At 45.8% G+C, this 23,278-nt stretch overlaps 1 protein-coding gene across 2 annotated transcripts in view; it reads left to right on the plus strand.

The window, feature by feature from the left end:
- Positions 1 to 15,643: 15,643 nt before the first annotated feature.
- Positions 15,644 to 23,278, plus strand: part of MCC (MCC regulator of Wnt signaling pathway) — a 366,135-nt gene continuing 358,500 nt past the window's right edge. The window contains exon 1 of one of the 2 annotated variants that reach the window (XM_075601563.1): positions 15,644 to 15,873. In XM_075601563.1, the coding sequence (XP_075457678.1) occupies positions 15,722 to 15,873 (152 nt within the window). In that variant the 5' untranslated portion in view covers positions 15,644 to 15,721. The remainder of the gene's footprint in view (positions 15,874 to 23,278) is intronic. The other variant, XM_075601553.1, reaches the window with a different exon arrangement.

Here is a 23,278-nt window from a genome sequence, read left to right on the forward strand (position 1 = left end):
TTGCCGGGTTCGGGGTGCCAGAGGTGTGGAGAGTCGTATTGCCGTATGCCAAGTTCGGGATGCCAGAGGTGCGGATAGTCATAGAGGAAGCCGGTTCAGTACACGAGGAAGACTGCAAAACAAGACAGGACAAGACAGGACTAGGGAGGCAGAGAGTGATGAGAACAACTGGTTCTATGCTCAGCCGACAAGTTAGTGAAACTGTAGGGTATATATGGGAGAGAGGACCCAATGGCAGCGCAGCAAGGTGGGGGGGTGTGGAAGGGCCAGGCTACGGCAGGGATAGGTCCAGCATGTGTCCCAGGGGAGGAGCCATAAAGCCCAGTAGTAAGGTTGTATTTAGTAGCAGCAATAGTTTGAGGTACTGTGCCTTTAAGGGGCTGGTGTGCCTCCGTGTGGCCGCGCCTCCGTGTAGCAGCGCTTGCGGGCGCATGACCGGGCATACCCGCAGGACCAACCCTTGAAGAGGAGCATTGGCGTGTGCGCGCGCCCACGTGGAGCTGCGATCTGCGTTTTGTAGGAAGGCTGCCTGTGTGCCGCGGGAGGACCCAGCTAAGCTGCAGGTGAGTGGGGAGCACGCCGAGAGCGGCATGACTCCCGGATCCTTACAATATACCACCATCATCAAATTTAGCCACTATGGTGGAGCATGATCTGTCACCAGGCTAAAATGGACTCCCGCCAGGTAATGCCTCAAGGCCTCAGTTTCCCACTTCCCTGCGAGGCACTCCTTTTCAATCATGGAGTAGTTTTTTCCCTCTTGAACAATTTTCTACTCAGGAAAAGGATCCAGTGTTCTACCCCCACAAACTGTTATGATAGGACAGCCCCCAGTCGCATCTCTAATGCATCGGTCTGTACGAGAAAAGTCCTATCAAAATCTAGGCTTCTAAGGATGGGACCTTCTGATCGACACCTTTTTACCGCCATGAAGGCTCTCTGGCACTCTCTGGACCATGCCACTTGTGTAGGGGCACTTTTTTTTTTTAGGTCTGTTAGGGGTGTCATCATTTCAGAGTAATTAGGGATGAACCGCCGATAGTACCCCGCTAAGCCCAACACAGAGCACACCTGCGTCTTTGTTCACGGAATCGGAACTTCTTTCAGGGCAGCTACCTTACTAGTCGTTTGCCTTACTTTTCCACCTCCAACCGCATAACCTAAGTATTTTGTATCTGCCTTACCTAAGGTACATTGATTAGGGTTGGCTGTGAGCCCTGCCTCTGTTAGAGACCTGAGAACAGCTTTAAGCCTGTTTAGATGGGCCCACCAGAGTTTGCTGTAGATGACAATGTCATCCATGTAGGCTGTGGCATAAGCCCTATGAGGTCTCAGCACCTTATCCATGAGTCTCTGGAAAGTGGCTAGGGCTCCATGCAGTCCAAATGGCACTCACAAATTGGTATAAACCCATCGGAGTGGTGAAGGCGGCTTTGCACTTGAACTCCTCCTCTAAAAGGTATTTGCCAGTATCCTTTTGTGAGGTCAAGCGTGGATTTATACTCCAACGTACCAAGGGCGTCAATCAATTCACCAGCCCTTGGCATTGGGTATGCATCAAATCTGGATACCACATTTACGTTTAGGAGGTCCACACAAAACCTTACCTTCCCATCTGGTTTAGGGTCCATGACTATTGGACTACACCATTCACTACATGATTCCTTGATCTCACCCAGATGTAGCCATTTTTGTACCTTCTACTAGAGCCGTATGGCTTTCAGGGAACCTATAAGGACGAGAGCGTACCTTTACACCAGGTTCTGTCTCTATCACATGCAAAACTAGATGTGTCTGCCCTGGGAAATCAGAAAAAATATCCCTGAATTGGTTAAATACCTCTAACAAGTCTACTTTCTGTTCAGAGGTTTACTGGCTTCCCATAGGGATTTGATTGTCACCAAAGGTGTTCCCCTGTGAAATATGAGGACAAGATCTGTTTCCTCTTCCTTCGGTGGATGAACAAAGAACTGTGCACCTTCTAGGGTTTTAGTAAATTTACATGGTAAATTTGTTTACCCTTCCTGGACCCTGGTTGAGAGATCTCATAATCCACCACCTGTGAGATGGAGTACTTCAAATGGGCCCTTTTAGTTTGCTAGGAGTTTGCTCTAACAGCTAGGCAATACTAATACTAACAACTAGGTAAACATCACCTGGTCCCCAGGTGAAAAAACCCGCATGCAAGCATTTTCGTTATAATGTGCCTCCTGAATGTCTTGGCTGATCTAAGATTCTCCCTTGCAAAATGGCCAACAAAGTCTAGGCAATTCCTAAGGTCCAACACCTATTGAAGGGTATTCTTAGAAGGGGAACACTGTTCCTCCCAGGACTCCATAGGAGGTCTTGGAAACCCCAGGGATGGCGGCCATATAGGAGTTGAAATGGAGAGAGTCCCGTGGAGGCCTAGGGAACTTCCCGCTCTGCAAACAGAAAAAAGAGGAGAAGTTCATCCAAAGCTCTCTTTCTGAGTGTTCAAATTTGTTAACATACTTTTTAGAGTTTGGTTAAACCTTTCCACCAATCTGTCAGTCTATGAATTGTAGACCGATGTCCAAACTGACTTGACCTCTAGTAACTTTAAGACATCCTGCATCAGTTTAGCCGTAAAATGTGTCCCTTGGTCTGTCAACATAACTTGGGGAAGTCCGACCCGTGAGAACAGCTCCAACAACATGTTGGCGACCTGCTAAACGGTTGCTGTTCTGAGGGGGAACACCTCAGGGTACCTTGTTATATAGTCGGTTATAGACAGGATACACCTGTCTCCCTTTGCAGAGAGTTCTAGAGGTCCTACTAAGTCTACCCAATCCTGTCAAAGAGACCAAGAATAGAGGATCCAAGAGGGACGGTTTTTGTCCCTTCTGGCTGGTTAGTTGGCTTTCAGGACATGTCACACCTAATTTGACAATATCATTATGCATCCCTGCCTGGCCAATAGAACAAGGACTAAATAAGGTCCATGATTTTGTCTCTACCAAGGTGACCACCTGTTAGGGACCGTAGAGAAGGCCAGAAGCTGCATTTGTGTTAAACCATCCATTTTGTCTGCTCTGGCTAGCAAAGATATAATTTCACATGTATTCAGCTTCTGCCAAGATACATTTTCTCTTTACTCAGCTTTTCACTGAGATACATTTTTATGTGGTCAGCTTTTTGCTGTTTAATAGGACAAGTCCTGGCCCAGCAAAACTGGGGCAGGAAGCCACAGAGCAACTCCTACTTCTAGCCTGGCAACCCAACACTTTACCTGTAGCAGGATGTTGGCAGTCGGGTTCCATTTTATATCCACATGTATACATCCTATGCTCCACGAGTAGTCATAGGAAAGCACTTCAGATGGTTAAAGTTCCTGAAAGACAAGGGTTTTCCCAGAACCCGAATCCACATGGGCCTGGTAAATCAGGACTGGAAGTAGCCAGGGCTTGCAGCTTTCTCTGGGGAAGGCTGAGTCAACGGTCCTGCTGAAGGAACAATCCATCTGTGGGCACTCCATATGATGGTGGTCCTGTTCCCTGCAGGTAGAACATGGAGAGGGCTCTCTCAGGGGGTTAACATGGATACTACTCAGCTGGATGGAATATTGTAGGCCAGGAGTCAGGTGGGTCCTGTGTACGATGTCCTCTTAAGTTCCCCTCTTTTGGCGATGAACCGACATTATGAAGAAGATGAGGACCTTGGCGGGGACCGGCATCTAAACCTCTCTGTTTCTGGAACAACTGATCCCTTCATGGGGCTTGGCGGACACGAGTGGATGGGTTGTAGTTTACATGCTGGTCCGGCCTCCCTCTTTAGGTGTCAGCAGGAGCCGGTGGAGTCTGAGCCATCGAGCCCAGGACCCTCTCCTAGACCTCAGCCCCAAAGAAGTTTTTCACGAGTTGAACAGCCAAAGTTAGGGTTTTGGCAGATTGGCAATTTACCCAGGAGAGTGCGGGATGTGTTATCACCTAGGAATTGCACCAAAAGGACTTGTTCGAGATTCACCTCCTTGGTGCACTGCTCGGGCTGTATCTACTGAGTACACAAGTCCAGTAAGTGCTGAGCTATGACCCAGAGTCTCATCTTAGAGGTGTATTTCACGTTTGGGAACTGGCTTCTGAGGTCAGGCATAAGCGATCCAGGATGGCGGATTTTACCTGCTTATAGTCCATAGACTGAACTGCAGGTAGGCCCTGTTATGAGGCCTGGGCTTCTCCTATGAGGAGCGGGGCCAAAGCGGTTGCCCAGCGATCTACAAACCAGTCCTGGGCCTCTGCAACCCTTTCAGAGGTGGAAAGCCACTGGATCCTCAACCAGACTAATTTTTCTCAGAACCGGAGAATTGTTCGGAAGTTCTGGTCCAGCAGACAAAGGGCATTGAACCAGTAGTTTGGCCAGCCTTTCATCCTGAGCTGCACACTGCTGGGATAGGAGCAGGGCTTGCTGCTGCAGTAGTAGTCCATTTTGCCTGGCCTGTTCGCTGTTTTTCCTGACCTGTCTTTCATCCTGTGCTGCCTTCTCCTGGGATAGGAGTAGGGCTTGCTGCTGCAGTAGTAGTCCATTTTGCCTGGCATGTTCACTGTTTTTCCTGGCCTGTCTTTCATCCTATGCTGCCTTCTTCTGGGATAGGAGCTGGGCTTTCTGCTGCAGTAGTAGTCCATTTTGCCTGGCATGTTCGCTGTTTTTCCTGGCCTGTCTTTCATCCTATGCTGCCTTCTTCTGGGATAGGAGCTGGGCTTGCTGCTGCAGAAGTGGAACATTTTGCCTGGCCTACTTGCACAGAAACCCTTTGAACAATTGTTAATTTTTTTTTTGTTTCTGTGTGGCCCTTCAGATGCAGGGGCTGCTCAGTACCACTCTTCTCACACCATAGGTTGCAGGGACAACGCAACGACACGTGGGTTATCTGAACAGGCTTTTTTATTCAACCCCAAAAACATAGAACACAAAAAGCGCTTCATTCAGCATAGGTGTAAAGTAACAACAAAAAATGCAGCTTAGAACAGTCCAGTTAAATAGTCCATAACAGCCCTTTTCCTAGAAAGGTTCAAGTCCAAGTAAAACACAAAGAACAAGGGTAAGAGTCCCACTGTAACAGATACTGTCTGCATAAAGGGTAGATGTATATTCTTTATCTATGCCCCTGACTTCATTGCCCAATCTATTTAGTGAACTGACACAATTTGGCAAACTCTATAACTTTAAGATAAATTATACACAATCAGTAGTCTTAGTTAGCCCTTGCTATATATACCTCCACACATGGATAATCCTGGACACATGATACATAAAACTTGGCCACCTGCAGACGCACTTACTAGAATTCCCTCCTACTGTCTCTATACGTTCCCCTACCTACCAATTAGATTGTAAGCTCCTCGGAGCAGAGACTCCTCTTCCTTAATGTTACTTTTATGTCTGAAGCACTTATTCCCATGGCCTATTATTTGTATTATTTGTTATTTATATGATTACCATGTGTATTACTACTGTGAAGCGCTATGTACATTATGGCGCTATATAAATAAAGACATACAATACATGTTTAAACTATTAAAATTGAATTTTGACTTCAGATGGTGTACAGAGTTTATTAAATACCTGGGAATTCATATAACTATATCAATTGACTACCAAGCTAACTATCCTACTTAAAATAATTTGTAAGTATCTTGCTAATTGGAAGGATTTTACAATTTCCTGGCTAGGCAGGATAACCGCAATAAAGATAAATCTCCTCTAAAAATGATTGTACTATATTCATACATTACCTATTAAGATACCTATTACGTAGAGCTTGTTAAAATTCAGAAAAGCATTCTGGATTTATCTGGAACCCTAGAAATCCACGAGTTAAAAACCTCATATTACAATGCCCTAACAAAGAGGGGAGAGGAGGTGGGAGGGTGTGTGTGTGTGTGTGTGTGTGGGGGGGGGGGGGGTTGGCAATACCTAATATTTATAGAATATTACAAGGAAACTGATTTCTTGGCATTTAGAGGATGAAATCAAAAGTTGGGTAAATACTGAGCATGCCAATTGTAGCATGCTTTGGTTGCCAAAAAGGCAAAACTATTGGAGTGCCAAAAGCATCCTGTTTTAGCTCACGTGCTAAATGTGGGACACAAATTGCTCGTTATGTGGGTTATCTAAATTCCCGTCTCTCATAGCCCTTTTACTTCAAAAACCCAGATTTTCTCCCGGGTTTGACAGATGGAGGCTTTAAGAGGTTGAACTCTGTGGGAATATTTAGAGTTAAAGATCTGGTTCAGAATAAAAAAAATTATATAGATTTGAGATTCTTAAGGACAAGACTGTAAGGGTTCCAGTCCAGGCTTTGGCTGGAACCCACCCATACCTGGCTGCTGTGGACATATTGATTACTTAAATAGCAGCCAGTGACTTCCAGCCCCTGCCTGAGCATTTTATGTTTCCATGTGTTTCTGGCCACCTTGGGTTCCAGTAGCTGAGCCTTCCTCGTTCGTGAGCCTTCCCTGTTCCAGAGTCTAGCCTGTTCATTTGGAATCCCTGTTTCTGACCCTAGACTGTGACCTCGCTGCCTGCCCTAACCCTTTGCCTGTTGCCTGGACTTTTCACCATTGCTGCCTGCCCTGACCTCCTGCCTGCTTAGCCGACTACAAAATGCTTTCTCCTTCTGGGGATGATACTAAAGATAAGCATATGTTACAATGGGAAAAGGAGCTAAATAAAATTCTACTGATGCATATACAGTGATGTACAGATTATATTATACACCAGCTAAATTGCACAAGATGTTCCCTGGCTGCTCCCACATTTGCTGGAGGAATTGTGCTCAGATTGCAACGAGGACTCACATTTGGTGGTCTTACCCCAGAGAAAGTCAAATATGGAACCAGATTTTACATATGTTTCATGAGGTTTCTATATCGAGAGACCTGTGGGTAATTCTCCTCAATTTACCAATCCCCGAGACCTCTCAGAAACGTATAACACATATATTAACAGCTGTGAGATGTACAATAGTGAGCTTCTGTAAGTCTCCTGAATCTATTGCAGGTTAAGAATGGAATATGGGTGGTGATATACACTATGTAGAGAAATTGACAGCCTATTATAACACCACCATGCTTATGAAGTTTGGCCAATCTTGTAATCGCATCTCCCTTTTCCTGTTATAAATTGTTTCTCAAACAACAAAGATAAATGTTGCACACCAGCAATAAAAAAAATATATAGGGGATACGTATACCGTTTCTCTCTTCTCAATAAGGGAAGGCCCGCTGCGTTCTATGTGTAAAATTCAGGACAAAAGAAGAGTAGAGGCTCCATGGAATTCATGGAGTAGGTGTATGTACAATGTGTTTCACTGTGGGGACTGTCTCCAGCCATGCTGGAGCCTGCAGAGGATGGAGGCGCTAGCACATGAGAAGGAAGAAGCCTGATGAAAAACGAAAGCCTGTCCTGTTTCCTCATACCAACGTGGACCCTCAGTATCTCCTGGAACCTAACAGGTAATATGCACCACACCACCGGTAGCCAAGGCCAGAACTCCCATGGGGAGGGGAGGGTGGTGAGTGGGGGTAAGCAGCGCTACATATGTTAAGAACATCTTTACAGCAGACAATTTTGAATGGTGTGCTGAGTAAGAACAAGGACATTTAAAAGCTACATAAATTCGTAAAGGTCAGTGGCATCCCAACTGCTTAAGTGGTGCCTCACACAGGGGCTTCTGATAGTGGTCATGGATGTGTCCTGGACTTGTCAGGTGTTCCTGTAAGGGTAAATTCAGATACAGCTGAAGGAGGTAACCTGATTCACATTGTAAAGCATTTCACGACAAATTGATCCCACTATAAGTGGGATTATATGCAGCACTGTACTTGCAGAAGGAGCTCTTACTCCCTCACTTGTGATAGGACATTCCTAACAGTGGAGGTGCTAGTCCATAACTATGTCTGTACCAACATGCAGACATTATCTCACCTCTGATCTAGTTATTAGATGACAAGCTGTTACAATTGGTATTTCTGCCAGCTTCCAAGGTAAGGGGAGGACACAGTTGGGTGTTGCTTTTCTTACACTCTCCCTCTGAGAATGCTAAGAAGCCTGTGGTGGGAGATTAATTCCCCGCTCTACATTCCACATCTGATCTGCCCAACATGCAAGGCAATCTAAAGATAAGTGGGAAACAGCTATCCTTGTCCTCCTCACATCAGTTCTTACGTTCACTGTCTTTATATTACCATTCGCATTTTGTTAAAGCCTTGTTGACTGAATTCAATATTTATGTATTTATTTCTAAGACATGATATAATTGATTTCATTATACAGTATAATTGATTTAATATTTGTGTGGCTTATTCCCTGGCTGCAGTGGAAGCAGTGTATGCTAAGAGATAATGGGGAAAGGCAGGGTTTCTTGAGTGTGTTCATGTGATATTTTTATTCATGACCAATCCTACGCCCACCAGCATTCAGCCATAGAGGGACCCTCTGTTGTCGCTCTGTCGCTGGATGCTCAGCTGCCCGCCTCTTCGCCAAGGTAAGTTAATTTAGCGGATAGGGTAGAGGGTTAAGGATATGTCATTTTAGGGTAAGGAGTTAAGCTTTTTAGGGCAGCGGATTAGGGTAGGGGATTAGAATATGGGGTTTTAGGGCAGGGGGTAGCGTTCGTATTAGAGGTTAAGATTAGGGGTTTTTAAGGTAAGGGGGTAGGTTCGGGACTTACATTTGTCAACGAAGCAGCCGGTGGCTAGAGGTCCCTGCGGAGAGGTGAGTGGCTGCTAAACACCGGAAGAGATTTGGTCGCGGCAAAACGGCCGTGGCTAAATGTCCTAGACGAGTACGGTGGAGGGTTTTTGCCACTTTTTTTCACCCACCATAACTTATTTAATGTGTCGTTGCAACCTACCCCCACTTCTCACATGGCAAAGTCAGTATAACCAGCCTCACACTGATCATTTCCAAAGTGTAGAAATCTGTTGTCTGTGAGTAGGTTAACTGGCTCTGCACTTCTTTAAAGCTTTAAAGCTGTGTAACACAGCAGGCATGTTACAATGGATAAAAAGCAAAAGGTGGCACTTTGCTCATTTGCATGTAATTACCAAGAATCCCTGACTGCAGTGGAGGCACTGTATGCTAAGAGATAACGGTGAAAAGCAGGGTTATAGATCTGTCTGAGGCTTGGGAATGTGCTCACGAGTGATATTTTTATTTGCTGTGGCCTATTACAATGTTCATTTTCCCCTGACTAATTTTTCTGCTAATAATTAAGGAAACTCTCCACAAACACAAATAGTCACGAGGGACAATAGGGTACCTGTGTAACCACTTTCTCAGCATTATTTAGTAAAGTAAGAGGTTATTTTTTAAAGCACCGGTATGTTCTTGCTACAGAACCTAAACTTAAGTCACACGCAACGTAGACCTATTTTTGCTCTCAGGAAGAATCAGAATCTTCATGGCTTACTGGTACAAATGGACCCTATAGAAAAATATGCATCTTATTTTCCCAAAAACATTCTGGCACCACTTAAGACGGGCTGCTTCAACTGCAAGGGTTGCATGACCTGCAGAAGTGGCAAGATACAAGGGACATCATTCAAACACCTTCACAAATTAATATCAAGACATTCTTGACCTGCCACTCCATGTCTGTCAATTACTTAATTTTCTGCCAGTGCGGACTTTTTTACATGGGAAAGACTAATCGCACGTTTCGTAAATGTATAAATAAACACAGATCAAGCATAAGGCCGCGCTTATAGTGCTGGCGACGGCGTCGCGACCGATGACGTCACCTGTCGCCGTCGCCACCAGCGATAGTTGTAATTTGTTTTTTTAGCGACGGTCGCCAATGACGTCGTACTCAATGACGTCGTACTCAATGAGGACTTCAAACTTGGGTGTTTCCTATGAGCCGATCAGGTGCTGAGACCAGAAGAGAAGAGGCGGCAGGTATGCACCATCATAAAGTTCAATGGGTTTATTTACTGGACACCATTATATCTAGAGGCCCCAAAGAAGACCGAGGTTTTGGGTACAACCTGTGCCCTGGCATAAGATTACCACCACGAAAGGAAAACCTGCACGTGAACCTGCACTTATGGACTACATCTTGGCTCACCTACTGCACCGACACACTTTATTCGAGCAAATACCCAGTATGTACCTGGCAGATACCTGGAATGCGCCGCTCCTCACCTCTGACAAGCCCCGTTGCGTTTGCCTTCCCAGCCTGGGTTCATGCCTGGCTGATGGTTGGCTGATCTGTTAAATGATAATGATTAGGATTTAATAGGCTGCAATGCTTCGCGTGTCTACCAGATGGCATAAATTCATGAATTGTAATGCAGTATATATATATATACTGTGCAGTATTGCAGCCAGCGGGAATAAAATGCTTCAATCCCTGCCTGGAAAATAACCCAATGTACTCGGGCAGAAAACAGTCACAAACCTCAATACACCCGGGTATACCCGAATTCGTGGGACTAGCCGAGCTCGAATAAAGTGTGTCGCCAGTGTAGTACTACTGTAGACTTATTTTGTGCTATTCTGCTTACTTATTGTACCCCATACAGATGCCTCACCATTTCAAAGTACAACAAATCTCTTTAATTCTCCACTTCTCAGTTCACATAAACGACTTTCCTATCTGTGCCCTTTGACTCCACTCCGCAATAAACCCTGCAAGTCCTCCTCACACCTTCTCTTTCTTTCCTTGCTTCTCCTCCTTGCTTCTGGGGATATTCTCCCAGTCCTGGTGTCTGCCTTATTTCTACATGCTCTCGTCCTCGCCTCCCACATACTAGAGGTATACCAAGCACCGGGTAATTACCCGGTACCCGGCGCTTTTTCAGCTACCCGGAAATTACCCGGACCCGGAAGCAGGAGGCTGGGACCGGCACCAGGTCAGAACCAGTTTCTGGTAATTTCAAAGTAGCTGATAATACTTTCTGCAGCCGGCAACATCTGGGAGCAGCAGCAGACGTCCTGGTAGCGGTGGCAGCAACAGAAGTCCTTGTTCAGCCGGCGGGAGCAGCAGGAATCCAGCACACAGCTGATGCTGGTGGGAGCCGGTGAACCATGTGACCGGAGCAGGAGCATTCCTATTGGACAGCCGGCTGTCTGACCCGGAAGTCTTTCTTACTTCCTGTGTCTGCTGCTAGAGCGCGCTCCTCACCTCGTGCTGTCCTGCTCTGCCTGTGTAACAAGTGCTAATTCCTCTGCTGGCTTCTGTTTAACGCCGGGGGCTTGCCGCCGCAAACCATCTCCCCCCGTCTGTCTCTATTACAGGTAAGCATGGAGGCGGAGGGGGAGAGCTGATGATGGTGAGGGGGAGATCTGATGGTGTTGAGGGGGAAAGCTGTTGAGGGGGAGTGCTGATGATGAGGGGGAGGAGCTGATGGCAATAAGGGGGAGAGCTGATGTTGATGAGAGGAGGGGGAGAGATGATGGTGGTAGAGAGAGAGATAATGAGGGGGGGAGATGATGAGGAGGGATGCGGAGAGATGAGAAGGGATGATGAGGAGGAGGAGGGATGGGGAGAGATGAGGAGGGATGATGAGAGAGAGGATCAGGGAGAGGGAGGAAAACATTGCAGTCAGTATTATTATTAATGGGGCCCTGAGAATTTTTTTGCCCGGAGGCCCGTGCATGTCTAGCTACGCTACTGGTACCATCTATTCCACATTACTTTCCCCATGCTACCCAATTAGTGTCTACAAACAACAAGGTGATAGATAGGCGCTCCCACTAAAAGCCACGTGATAATTATAAAGTGAATCAAGTGAAAATAATAACGTTATTAAACATATCAAAATTAATAGTGCATATGTGAATGAATATGTGAATTAAATAATATAGGTTGTAACCCCCTGCTCAAACCCTCTGGTTGGGGCTGTCTTCACTGGTCCCTAAAGGCTGAAATGGTCTTCAAAATCCAGGGGGAGCATGGGAGGAACTCAACAAGAAAAAATATCTCAGTGTTCTGTACTTGGGGCGTGGCCAGCGATCCGTCGCCAGTTCTGAAGACAACTTTCTTGTCTTCAGAAAATCTAGTCGTCTCGTTGCGGCAAATTGCGCGCCAAGGCAGGTAGTGGGCTTGGCCCCATTGAGGGGCGGTTTTTGTTCCTGCAGCACACGCCATAGCATGCGCTGCAGCATGTACTGGGGACCTAGTCTAACGCAAGCCCTCATTCTCTCCCGTCTCGACTATTGTAAACATCTACTATCTGGCCTTCCTGCCTCTCACCTGTCCCCCTACAACCTATCCTAAACGCAGTTACTAGATTCACTTTACTCTCTCATAAATCTGTCTCAGCCTCTCCTGGCTTCCTATTAAACTCTGTATTACTTGTATAACATAGCCTGCCGGCAGTTACTTATTTTTCCTGGACCTTTCCTCTGTCAGGCCTGTCAGTGGAAAGGTTACTTCCTTCTTTAGGCCTGTGTGTGTTACAGCCTTGAATGATGTCATCAGTATTCAAGGGCAGGCCTAGCAACTTCTGAGGATGTCAATCTGAGGGGTGGATATTGGTTGGAACACACCCTGTATGTGTGTGTGGGCCAATCTGTATCTGGCTCTGACTTGCCTGAGTCAGAGTTAGAGACACTCCCCAAAGATACTAAATTGTGACATCCTCCCAAATTAAGTCAGTTGAGTTCTGTAAGAGAGTTCAAGAAGAAGCTTGTTAGAATAGAGAGAACACTCTCTCCCTTCCACCCATGAGGGGCTGGGAGGGAAGGGAATTATGCTGTTTGAGGCAGGCTCTGATTTAGAGAGATAGGGAGAGAAATAAGCAGATGATGCTGAAGAATATGTGAAACCTGCTATTCTCTGTCCTGGAGCTGACTGCCAATAAACAACAGAAAAAGACAATGCTGTGTGTGTTTCTGTCTCTGTGAATGAAGAAGTGTCAGTGGGGGTCCATCCCCTGAATATCTACAGGGGATCCTTGCTGGCTGGAGGCACTGCACCAATCGAGACCCAGGTAACCTGTCCCTCATGTCCTGTTTCTCCTCACACCACCGCGGAGCACTCAGCCCTACAGTTACCTACAGGTACGCAGCCCAACACCAGAGAAGCTGAGAAGAGCATACCCCCCCCCCCCAATCTCACTTAGGGGTGGGGGTACAAGGGCTACACTTGCAAAATTATCTTCCTCTCTTTTAAGGCTATACACTCTTCTGCCCCTCCTTACATCTCAGCCCTAATTTCTCGCTATACTCTTGCCTGACTCGTTCAGCTCTAATTTCTCGCTATACACCTACCTTGCGTTCTGCTCAAGGATGTCTTCTCTCTACCCCTTTTGTAACTAAAGAACTCTCTCGCCTAAAACCTCTCACTCACTGCCCCACACCTCTGGAATGCACTTCCCCTAAATATCCAACTAGCACCTCTCTCACCACCTTAAAGCCGTGATTATACCAAAATTTGCGTGCGGTGTGAAAAACATAAAAAAATAAATAGATGCGCTTATACCTGATGCGGCATGCGTGCCGCATTGAACTGCAGGGCGGTTGTCTCCTGGCGTGATCCTCAGATTTGTTTTTGTCTAGCAATGGCCGCGTCGCGTGAGCGGTTCCAGCCAATGAGGGCGAACCGCTCACGGCCAAGCCTCCGTCACGCCTCATTGGTTCCTCTCCTGTCTTCTCCGCCGGCTCCCTGGTATAATCACGATGCCGCTGGGCGGCAGCGTGAGGGTGACGTCAACGGACCGCGCTGCTGCTCAGCCGCATCTGTATAATTGAGGCCTTAGGACCTTTCTTAGGCCGCGCTTATAGTCCCGGCTACAGTGACGGCAATGTTATGTAGCGCAAAAACAAGTCTATGTAATCCGTCACGTGCGCCTATAGTGGGCGTGACCACGACAGCGCGACAGTGACCAAAATCGCTGAAACTCAATAGAAATAGATTTTTCCGGCAACCGCCGCATAACGTCAGCGGCACGTGAGCGGTTCAGCCAATGACGACGAACCACTCACGGCCATGCCGTCTCGTCTCCTACACCAGGGGTGTGCAAACCTATCCCCATGCGCACCCCTGCCTGCTCTCCTGGGCGCCTCACACCCCCCCCTGCTCGGCCCCGGTGTCAAATGACGCGCGGGTTCATGTGACGTCACTTTGCCATGGTAACGTGACCTCATTTGACGCCGGGTTACCATGACGACGCGTTGCTGGAAGGGAAGTGTGTTATAGAGGCCTCGCCTGGTCCCCCGGCATTTAATTTAAATTCCTGGGGGAGAGCGTGGGATCTCTGTAACTGCCGCGGCCCCCAATTTGCGCACCCCTGTCCTACACTATAAGCTGAAATCGCTATTACAATGGCGACGGATGACGTCACACCGTCGCCGGGATTATAAACCCGGCCTCAAAACACACATCTTTAACAAAGCATATGGGTAGCTCCACCTCATAAGCACTGACCGTAAGGGGGTGGCCCCAGTCCCTTCTACAGCGCACTTCAAGCTCCGCCCCCCCAGTCAGCCCGGTCCCAGTTAGTACCCTGTCGCACACCTTTCCCCAGCGGTGCGCGACAGGTTTTCAGGCAGGCAGGGAATTTAAACTCAAAGTTTACGACGGAGGCGTGGCCACGCCCCCGCCATCGGTTCAGCCAATGAGGGCGAACCAGCCGCGTGAGGTCATGGCCACGCCCCTGAAAAATCACCGCCACGCCCCCTCCCGTCGCAAACGCTCCCTCTCTCCCAGGACCGCAGATCGCGGTGCAGTGCTGTGCACGCGCCGCCCCCCGCCGGGCGCGCGTGGAACAGAACGCCGTGGGACCTCACCCTGAGGCTGCGGTCCCGGTGGCAGCTGTGCGTATAAGCAGCGCCCCCTCAATGGGGCTGGGCCCAGTACGCACCTTCCCGCTGAAGGTTTAGCCGCGCCGCCAGGTTTTTTAAACTCAATGAAATTGAGTTTAGAACTTGCGACGGAGGCCTAGCCTCGCCCCCACCGGCGGTTCACCCAATGAGGGCAAACCAGCCGCGTGAGGTCATGGCCACGCCCCGCAAACCCCCCCCCCACGCCCCCTCCCGTCGCAATCTCCCTCCCTCTGGAAGACTGGGACTGCAGCCTATCCCTTTGCAGACGCACTTACCAGAACACCCTCCTACTGTCTCTGTAAGTTCTCCCTACCTACCACTTAGCTTGTAAGTTTTTTGGGGCAGAGACTCCCTTTGCTATTGTTTTATGTAGTGCTTATTCCCAATATGTTATACTTTTATGTCGCGTGTATTACTGCTGTAAAGCACTATGTACCTGGATGGCGTACGAACAAGTGAAAAATAGCATTTTGCTCCTGGTAATATCATACTAGTAGCTTGAGCAGTTGAGAGCCCTGTGCGGGCCCAGACATGGGGTATTATGAAAGTATTGCTTTTTGTATTTATTTACAAACCTAAACTTTAAAGCAAAAATAATCTTTTTCTTTCAGTTCTTACAGCTTTATATTGAACAAGAAGCCCAAAGAGAGTATCCCCTGTGTAACAGAAATAAAGGCTCTCCAGGAAGCATCCACAGTACCACTTATTTTGGGAAGTCTTTGTAATGTGTACAGACAGTATGTACTGTATATGACTTCCCCCCATACCGTGCTCATCTGAGTGGGAATGCACACAGGAGGAGCAGGGTGGGAGGAGACTGCCCATGAGAGGAGTGCTGGGCGGGGGAGCCGCTCGCTGTGTGTCCGCAGCTGGCTCCGGGCTGCTCCAGCTCCCCAGCAGTGGGCAGTCTCTGGCCGCCCAGCCGTGCACTATGGCGGCGGCAGCTGCTGCTGTGGAAGTGAACGGGAGCACTAGCTGCAGCGGCGGCAGCAGCAGCAGCGACACCTCCAGCACCGGGGAGGAGGAGAGGATGAGGCGCCTCTTCCAGACCTGCGATGGGGACGGGGACGGCTACATAAGCAGGTAACACACAGGCAGATCCTCCAGTGCATAGAGGGGATCTGAACTTTCTACCCCCCCTCACTCCCAAACTCCTCGCAAAGGAGGGGGGTACTGGCTGTGCAGGAGGCCAAGCAGCACTGGAAGGAGAGGCGCAGAGCACACTCCCCATGCCACTGGGATGTGGGGCAAGGGTGGCAAACTGCACTGCAAGGAGGGCTGCAAAATACTTCTCCCATTTAGGTGCCAGGAGAGCCAGCAACTCACTGCAAAGCACACACAGCTTAACACCCCCCCCCCCCCCCCGGGGGAAGCTGCACTGGGGGGGGGGGATAGGCACTTAACCCTTTGGTGTCAGAGCACTGGGCATACCAACCTTAAGTGATTCCTTCCTGCCCATATGTTGCTGGCTTCTGTGGTACTGGGATAGGGTTGTTTTTTGGGGGGTGGAGGGAAGGCGGGGCTCTGACTCAGGTTAACCCCTTCAGGAAAAGTGAGTAATAACAAGGGTGCAATCCCCCTTTTGTTTGCTCTGCTGGGGGGGGGGGGGGTGGAGTTGCTGGAGGTAAGAGAGAAGTCTGGTGAATCAGTAGAAGGTGGTGATTGAGATCACATCTGTGTGTAGAGTTGCCAGGTGTCCATTATTGAACTGGACTGTCCTGTATTTGGATACTCTGTCCAGTAAAAAATGAGAGGTACTGTAATACTGGACATGTAGGTGTCCGGTATTTTCCTCCCTGGACATAGTGACCTGATGCACCTTTCATCATTGAGTACAGTATTTTTGGAGAAGCTATCTGGTAACCCTATCTGTGTGGTGGTGGTTGTGATGACCACCTGATCCTGATAACTTGGGACACACTACCTGGGACTTATTCTGATAACTTGGGACACACTACCTGGGACTTATCCTGATAACTTGGGACACACTACCTGGGACTTATCCTGATAACTTGGGACACACTACCTGGGACTTATCCTGATAACTTGGGACACACTACCTGGGACTTATCCTGATAACTTGGGACACACTACCTGGGACTTATCCTGATAACTTGGGACACACTACCTGGGACTTATCCTGATAACTTGGGACACACTACCTGGGACTTATCCTGATAACTTGGGACACACTACCTGGGACTTATCCTGATAACTTGGGACACACTACCTGGGACTTATTCTGATAACTTGGGACACACTACCTGGGACTTATCCTGATAACTTGGGACACACTACCTGGGACTTATCCTGATAACTTGGGACACACTACCTGGGACTTATCCTGATAACTTGGGACACACTACCTGGGACTTATCCTGATAACTTGGGACACACTACCTGGGACTTATCCTGATAACTTGGGACACACTACCTGGGACTTATCCTGATAACTTGGGACACACTACCTGGGACTTATCCTGATAACTTGGGACACACTACCTGGGACTTATCCTGATAACTTGGGACACACTACCTGGGACTTATTCTGATAACTTGGGACACACTACCTGGGAGTTATTCTGATAACTTGGGACACACTACCTGGGACTTATTCTGCTTTTACATCTCAAATGCCAACAAAGGTGAGGAAGGGCTGAAATAATATAAATCGGGGCAACCTGCCATTGCTGACTGGGCGCTTAACCTGAGCGCCGTTTGGGTGCGAATGGGGTTAAGATGACCGTGGTTGACGTGCCATTAGATTGTAGGAGTACTGTGACCCGTTGAGATCACAGCTCTTGCAACCTTTTCACAGTTGGTGCGGCAAAGCTCTTTAGACACTATTTTATTTCAGCGTCCGAGCTTTTTCTGTATATTGTATGGAAAAGGGCGAGGTTACAGTACAATATGTTAAGAATATATTCATGTTTCTATTCAAAAACATGAAAGTGTAATTATAGGTTTGTAAGTATATAGGTTGTAGTATTCAGTACCGCCCAGTGTCACCACACTTCCACCACTGGGATTTATAATTAAGTGCTGCAGTCAGGGGAGCGCAAACTGGGGGTCGCGAAATTTTCTAAAGGGGGGGCGCAGAACCGGTCCCCGCGCTAACAGCGGCCCTGCTTTCTCACCCACAACATTTAAACTGGTTACCGGGGCAGAGCATGTGGCCTCTGTAACTGCCTCTTACCTTCGCTTCGGCTTCTCAACCTGCATCTTCTGATAGCGACGACGCGTCGCCGTGACCATGTGACGTCGCAGAGATGAGGAGATGCCAGAGGGCAGGGCGGGCACGACTTTAAAAAAGTTCCCTTCAAATGAAAGGGACTAAAATCCTGTATCCAGCACAGGGAAGCGGTATAATGAATAAGGGTCTGGGCGTACATAGCAGTTTTTAAAGTCAAATCAAAATATAGGTCATTCGAATACAGTACAGGCATACCCCGGTTTAAGGACACTCACTTTAAGTACACTCGCGAGTAAGTACATATCGCCCAATAGGCAAACTGCATCTCACGCATGCGCCTGTCGTCACGTCCTGAACAGCAATACCAGCTCCCTACCTGTACCGAAGCTGTGCACAAGCGGGGAGACTATAGAGCCTGTTACAAATGCGTTATTTCTATCAGTTATGCACGTATAGGACGATTGCAGTACAGTACATGCATCGATAAGTGGGGAAAAGGTAGTGCTTCACTTTAAGTACATTTTCACTTTACATACATGCTTCGGTCCCATTGCGTACGCTAATGCGGGGTATGCCTGTACTTATTAGACTCTGTGTTGATATGGAGAGCTGTTTGGCACTCCGACCCTTGCAGTGATCTTTAACCCTTTCAGTGACCTGCGAGACGTAGCTACTACGTTATGGGTTCTGGCATTCTGGGAGGGGGGGGGAGTCCATGAGTAGTAGTAGTTATGTTTAAAAAATGCTCATTATGCTAGGGGAGATCACATCATATGATCACGGAGCGCAGAACGCCATCTACGCTGATGGGTAATGGAAGGAGGGTGGGACTCGTCCCTTTCTGTCATCAGTGACAAGGCGTGCTGTGACCGTGAGTGCTGAAGGGGCTGTGGCACTTTTTTTAACTTTTAACTTTAACAGATTTTTGCGTTTCCAACATTTTTGGTTTTATTTGTAAAATCTGATGCCCCGTTAAGAAAATATAAGCGTTGGAAATATTAAGTGTCCGGGAGGTTAAATGGAGCTCCACGAGAGCCCATGGCAGTCTAAATGTAAGCATTGTTACCTCAAGCTAAAGAGGCAGGACATACCAGGTGCATTATACTAACATTATATTAAACTCATATAGGCTTGGGGGTGCTTAGGTGACTTCAAAGTGTACAATATTGGTGATATATCTTTTAACGTTAGTATTTGTAGTATTTTACTGCAGTACATATCTTACTTAGTCTGGATTGGCTGAGTCTCATTCTTTTGTTCCATAACAGATTTCTGCAGGTGCTCAACAATTACTTATATGTGTGGGGGGAAAAAACTAAGCATGACTAGAGAGGATTAACTCATTCATTTTGAACTGCACTATCGCAACTGGGCTAACACGGATATATATATATATATATATATATGTATATATATGTGTATATATATGTATATATATATATATATGTTATGGTGGGTGAAAAAGGCAACAAAAAACCTCCACCGTTGGCATATAGCCAATAAAGAATATCACTTGTGAGCACATTCACATGTCTTATACAGGTCTGCAACCCGGCCTTTCAACCATTATCACCTCGCATACAGTGCTCCCACTGCAGCAAGGGATTCTGGGAAATGACATGCAAATGAGCACACAGTGTCACCTTTTGCCTGGAATATCCATTCACATGGAGCCCATTTAAGCAGATGCATCGCCGTTCACACAGCTTTTAAGCACAGCATGGGACTAGCAAAGCAAGTACAAACCACTCACAGACATGTTTCAACCTTGATGGGTATCATCAGTGTGAGGTTGGTTTATACTTGCTTTGCAATATTTCTAGGCTGGGTAGGTTTACCATATACATTTTAAGTTATAGTATTATATAGTGTTTTTGTATTTTGATCAAAGAAACTGATCAGCGATGTTTGAGTATGAAAAATAGTATTTTCATTATTTGAGATATAACTTTTAAGTGAATTTGAGTGCTTATTGGAGTACATTTTTCTTTTTGGGTAACCTACACTATTTACGACCTGTGACTGTCTAGAGTAGAGTTGAGCAGTATACTGATTTGATTGTAATAACGTCATGGGTAAGTCAATATTGAAAATGTCTATTTTCATGATATTAATATCAATGAGCCTTGGATGTCCTTGACATATATATATATGTATGTATGTATGTATGTATGTATGTGTGTGCGTGCGTGTGTATAATAAAACCGACGCACAGAAGAATAGCAAGTTAGTGCGTCTCCATGCGCCAGTGTATAAAACCAATTTTTTGTGGTGTGTGTACGTCGACTTTTTTCACAAAGCAAAGGAAAATGACCCTGCGACGTGATGTTAGAGGCGGAGTTCGCATGTTGTCTGTGGCACATGTATGTAAATTATGTAAATTATATGTAATGAAACTTCAAGTACGTGCCTATTGTGTGCACCACAAATGCGTCAAAATTGTCCGTCAAGTTTTTCTTGGTCTAAACTAAAAATACAAGTAGACGCAATCGTATATTTAAACATGATGCCCACCATACAAAGAATGATACGTAAGAACGTGAATTAAATACCAACATAGCTAATGATTTTAAGTGCCAAATAGTGTTTTGGATGCAATGAACACTTATAGTTTTTTCTTTTATTCATTGCCCCCATTAGCTTCAGAGGCAGAATTGCCAATTCCAGGCACCCCTATGTGATCTCTCTACCACAAAAAGATAATGTTACCGTGTGTTTTTCCGCTTCCTCTCAATCTTATCCCCACCCCAATCTCTGATGTTAAGGAATAAAGGCAGTAAGGGTGTTTAAAAAAAAAAAAAAAATGTATTTAAAATGTCATTAATAAAAAATAACATTTGGAAAAAAAATCATTCGACATTGCTGATAATCGGAAGGATATACATTTTTATTTGGACCATTTATTCTGAAATGTTTTTAAATGATTAAAACCATTAATGTGTGGTTTTTTTTCCTATTGAGCAAATATTTATTGTGATAACCATATTTATCACAATCGTTTCCCTTTTTATATCGAGGAACATTTCTTTGTTATTGCCGAAACCCTAGTCCAGAGCACCTGGTGACCCATTATTCAGCAGATAACGTTCGTGCTAAGGCACATTTTTAAAGATCACAGGGCAATGACAGGGCCAGGAAGCTGTGAGCTGCATAATTAGGGAATCATTAGTGCACATCAGCCTGTTCTGCACTTTTGTAAATTACCCCTTAGGTTGTGCACAAACACCAGGAAATGTAATGTTCTTTTAAACTCTGAACAATCCGGGGCTTGCGCTTCTGTCACTTCAAACTCGGCACTGGAAGAAAATGAAAAGGCGACAAATATAGCAGTGATATTATCAGTTGATCTGTTTCAGTACAGCGGTTACATTTTATTGTCAGTTAGATTTTTAAAGATGCAGCCTGGTCCCCTACGTCTACAAATTGCTTTTACATTTCCTGGTTTTCTATTGATCACATCATCTATTTATCTTTGGCAACATTGCAGGTTGGTTATGAACACACATGCTCTGTTTCTATGTTACAGGGTAATAGGATTGTATACTGGCTGAGGTCGTTTTCTTGTAGGGTATACTGTATATTTAAAAAGATGATAAACCAAAAGAACAGACAAGCATTCTGTAGGTATTTATTGATCAATGTTTTTGTGTATCTCCATAGTAACTAAATGCTTTGTTGTGTAATTATGATCTTTACGTAATCTCTTCTTGGAAAGGACCATTTCTAAACATTTTCTATATACAGGCATACCCTGGTTTAAGGACACTCACTTTAAGTACACTCGCGAGTAAGGACATATCGCCCAATAGGCAAACAGCAGCTCGCGCATGCGCCTATCAGCACGTCCTGAACAGAAATACCGACTCCCTACCTGTACCGAAGCTGTGCACAAGCAGGGAGACTATAGAGCCTGTTACAAATGTGTTATTTACATCAGTTATGCACGTATATGACGATTGCAGTCAGTACATGCATCGATAAGTGGGAAAAAGGCAGTGCTTCACTTTAAGTTCATTTCCGCTTTATATACATGCTCCGGTTCCATTGTGTACATTAATGCGGGGTATGCCTGTATATATAGGCAAAGTATTTATCTGGCTTTTTTTCCCCCCTTTGATGTTCTGTTTATACTTATGTTGTTATCATTAACCAAAGAGAAAAAGGTGAAGGACGCTATCTACCAGATACGATTTAAATTACAAGTATCCTGGGGAAATGGAAACATCATTTTATACAAGAAGCAAATGCATTAAAATATAACATTAGCAGTGATTAAATCTTAGACCATTAAAAAAACCATTTTGTTTCCCCGCTGTTTGCGACTGCCCCATGAAATTGGAGCATACTGTTATATAGGTTAATCACAGGCCTTTGCACTGTGGGTTGATAATTTATCTCTGTAGAATACCATTAACATCAGCATCCATGGAAAACCCCTTCAAGTGCTGTGTGCGGACATTAACACCATTTTTACATACATTCTTATGAGATGATAACTTCAAGTCTGGCAGCCATATTTTGTGAGCCATGCACGTAGCTTTCAATGGTGAGAACAAAACGGTTAACACCTTCCAGTCCGCTAATATTTTCCCCATTGTGGATAATATGAGCAGATTGTCCATACGAAGCATCCTGCCATTTGTCCCATTGTGTGTGAAGGTTTGCCCATATCTACCATTCGTAGGTTTGTCCTGATACCTGTTTTATACTTTCAAACAAGCTAAAGTTGGTTTATTACAGCATTAAAAATAGTGTCACGCACATTACGCTCGGTGCTGGAACAGTGGGAACCCTAGATGTTGGGGGACCATTGAGGGGAGCTTCTGATTCAGATGTAATGTAATTGCTGCCCTCCCCCCCCCAAAAAAAGAAATTACCTACTGTAGCATTATTTTTTTGGAAGTCCTCTGCAAAGCGGACTTGTTCTGGCAGCAAAGGGGTTAATTCAGCTTTAGTAATGTAGCAAGAAAATAACTAAAAAAACCGCGTCCAGTAAGAAAAAAAAAATGGCAGCTATTTTTTTTAAACTCCTTAAAAATACAAATGCAAGCTAACAACCGATGGAGTTACACAGATTTAAAACAAGAGGGGAAAATATCTATGTAAAGAGCATAACATTTTTTGTTGAACAGCAACAATGTGTGTTAGATATATAATATAAATATATATATATTTTTTTTAGTGTGTAATTATTACTCATTGCGTTTTTCATGTAAATTAGCACAATGGGAGATAAGACGCGTGTGTGACAGGTTGAATCGAATTAGGTTTTTAATCTCTGAAGATTTAGGCTTC

Source organism: Ascaphus truei, chromosome 1 (assembly GCF_040206685.1).
Source record: "Ascaphus truei isolate aAscTru1 chromosome 1, aAscTru1.hap1, whole genome shotgun sequence".
Lineage (NCBI taxonomy): Eukaryota > Metazoa > Chordata > Amphibia > Anura > Ascaphidae > Ascaphus > Ascaphus truei.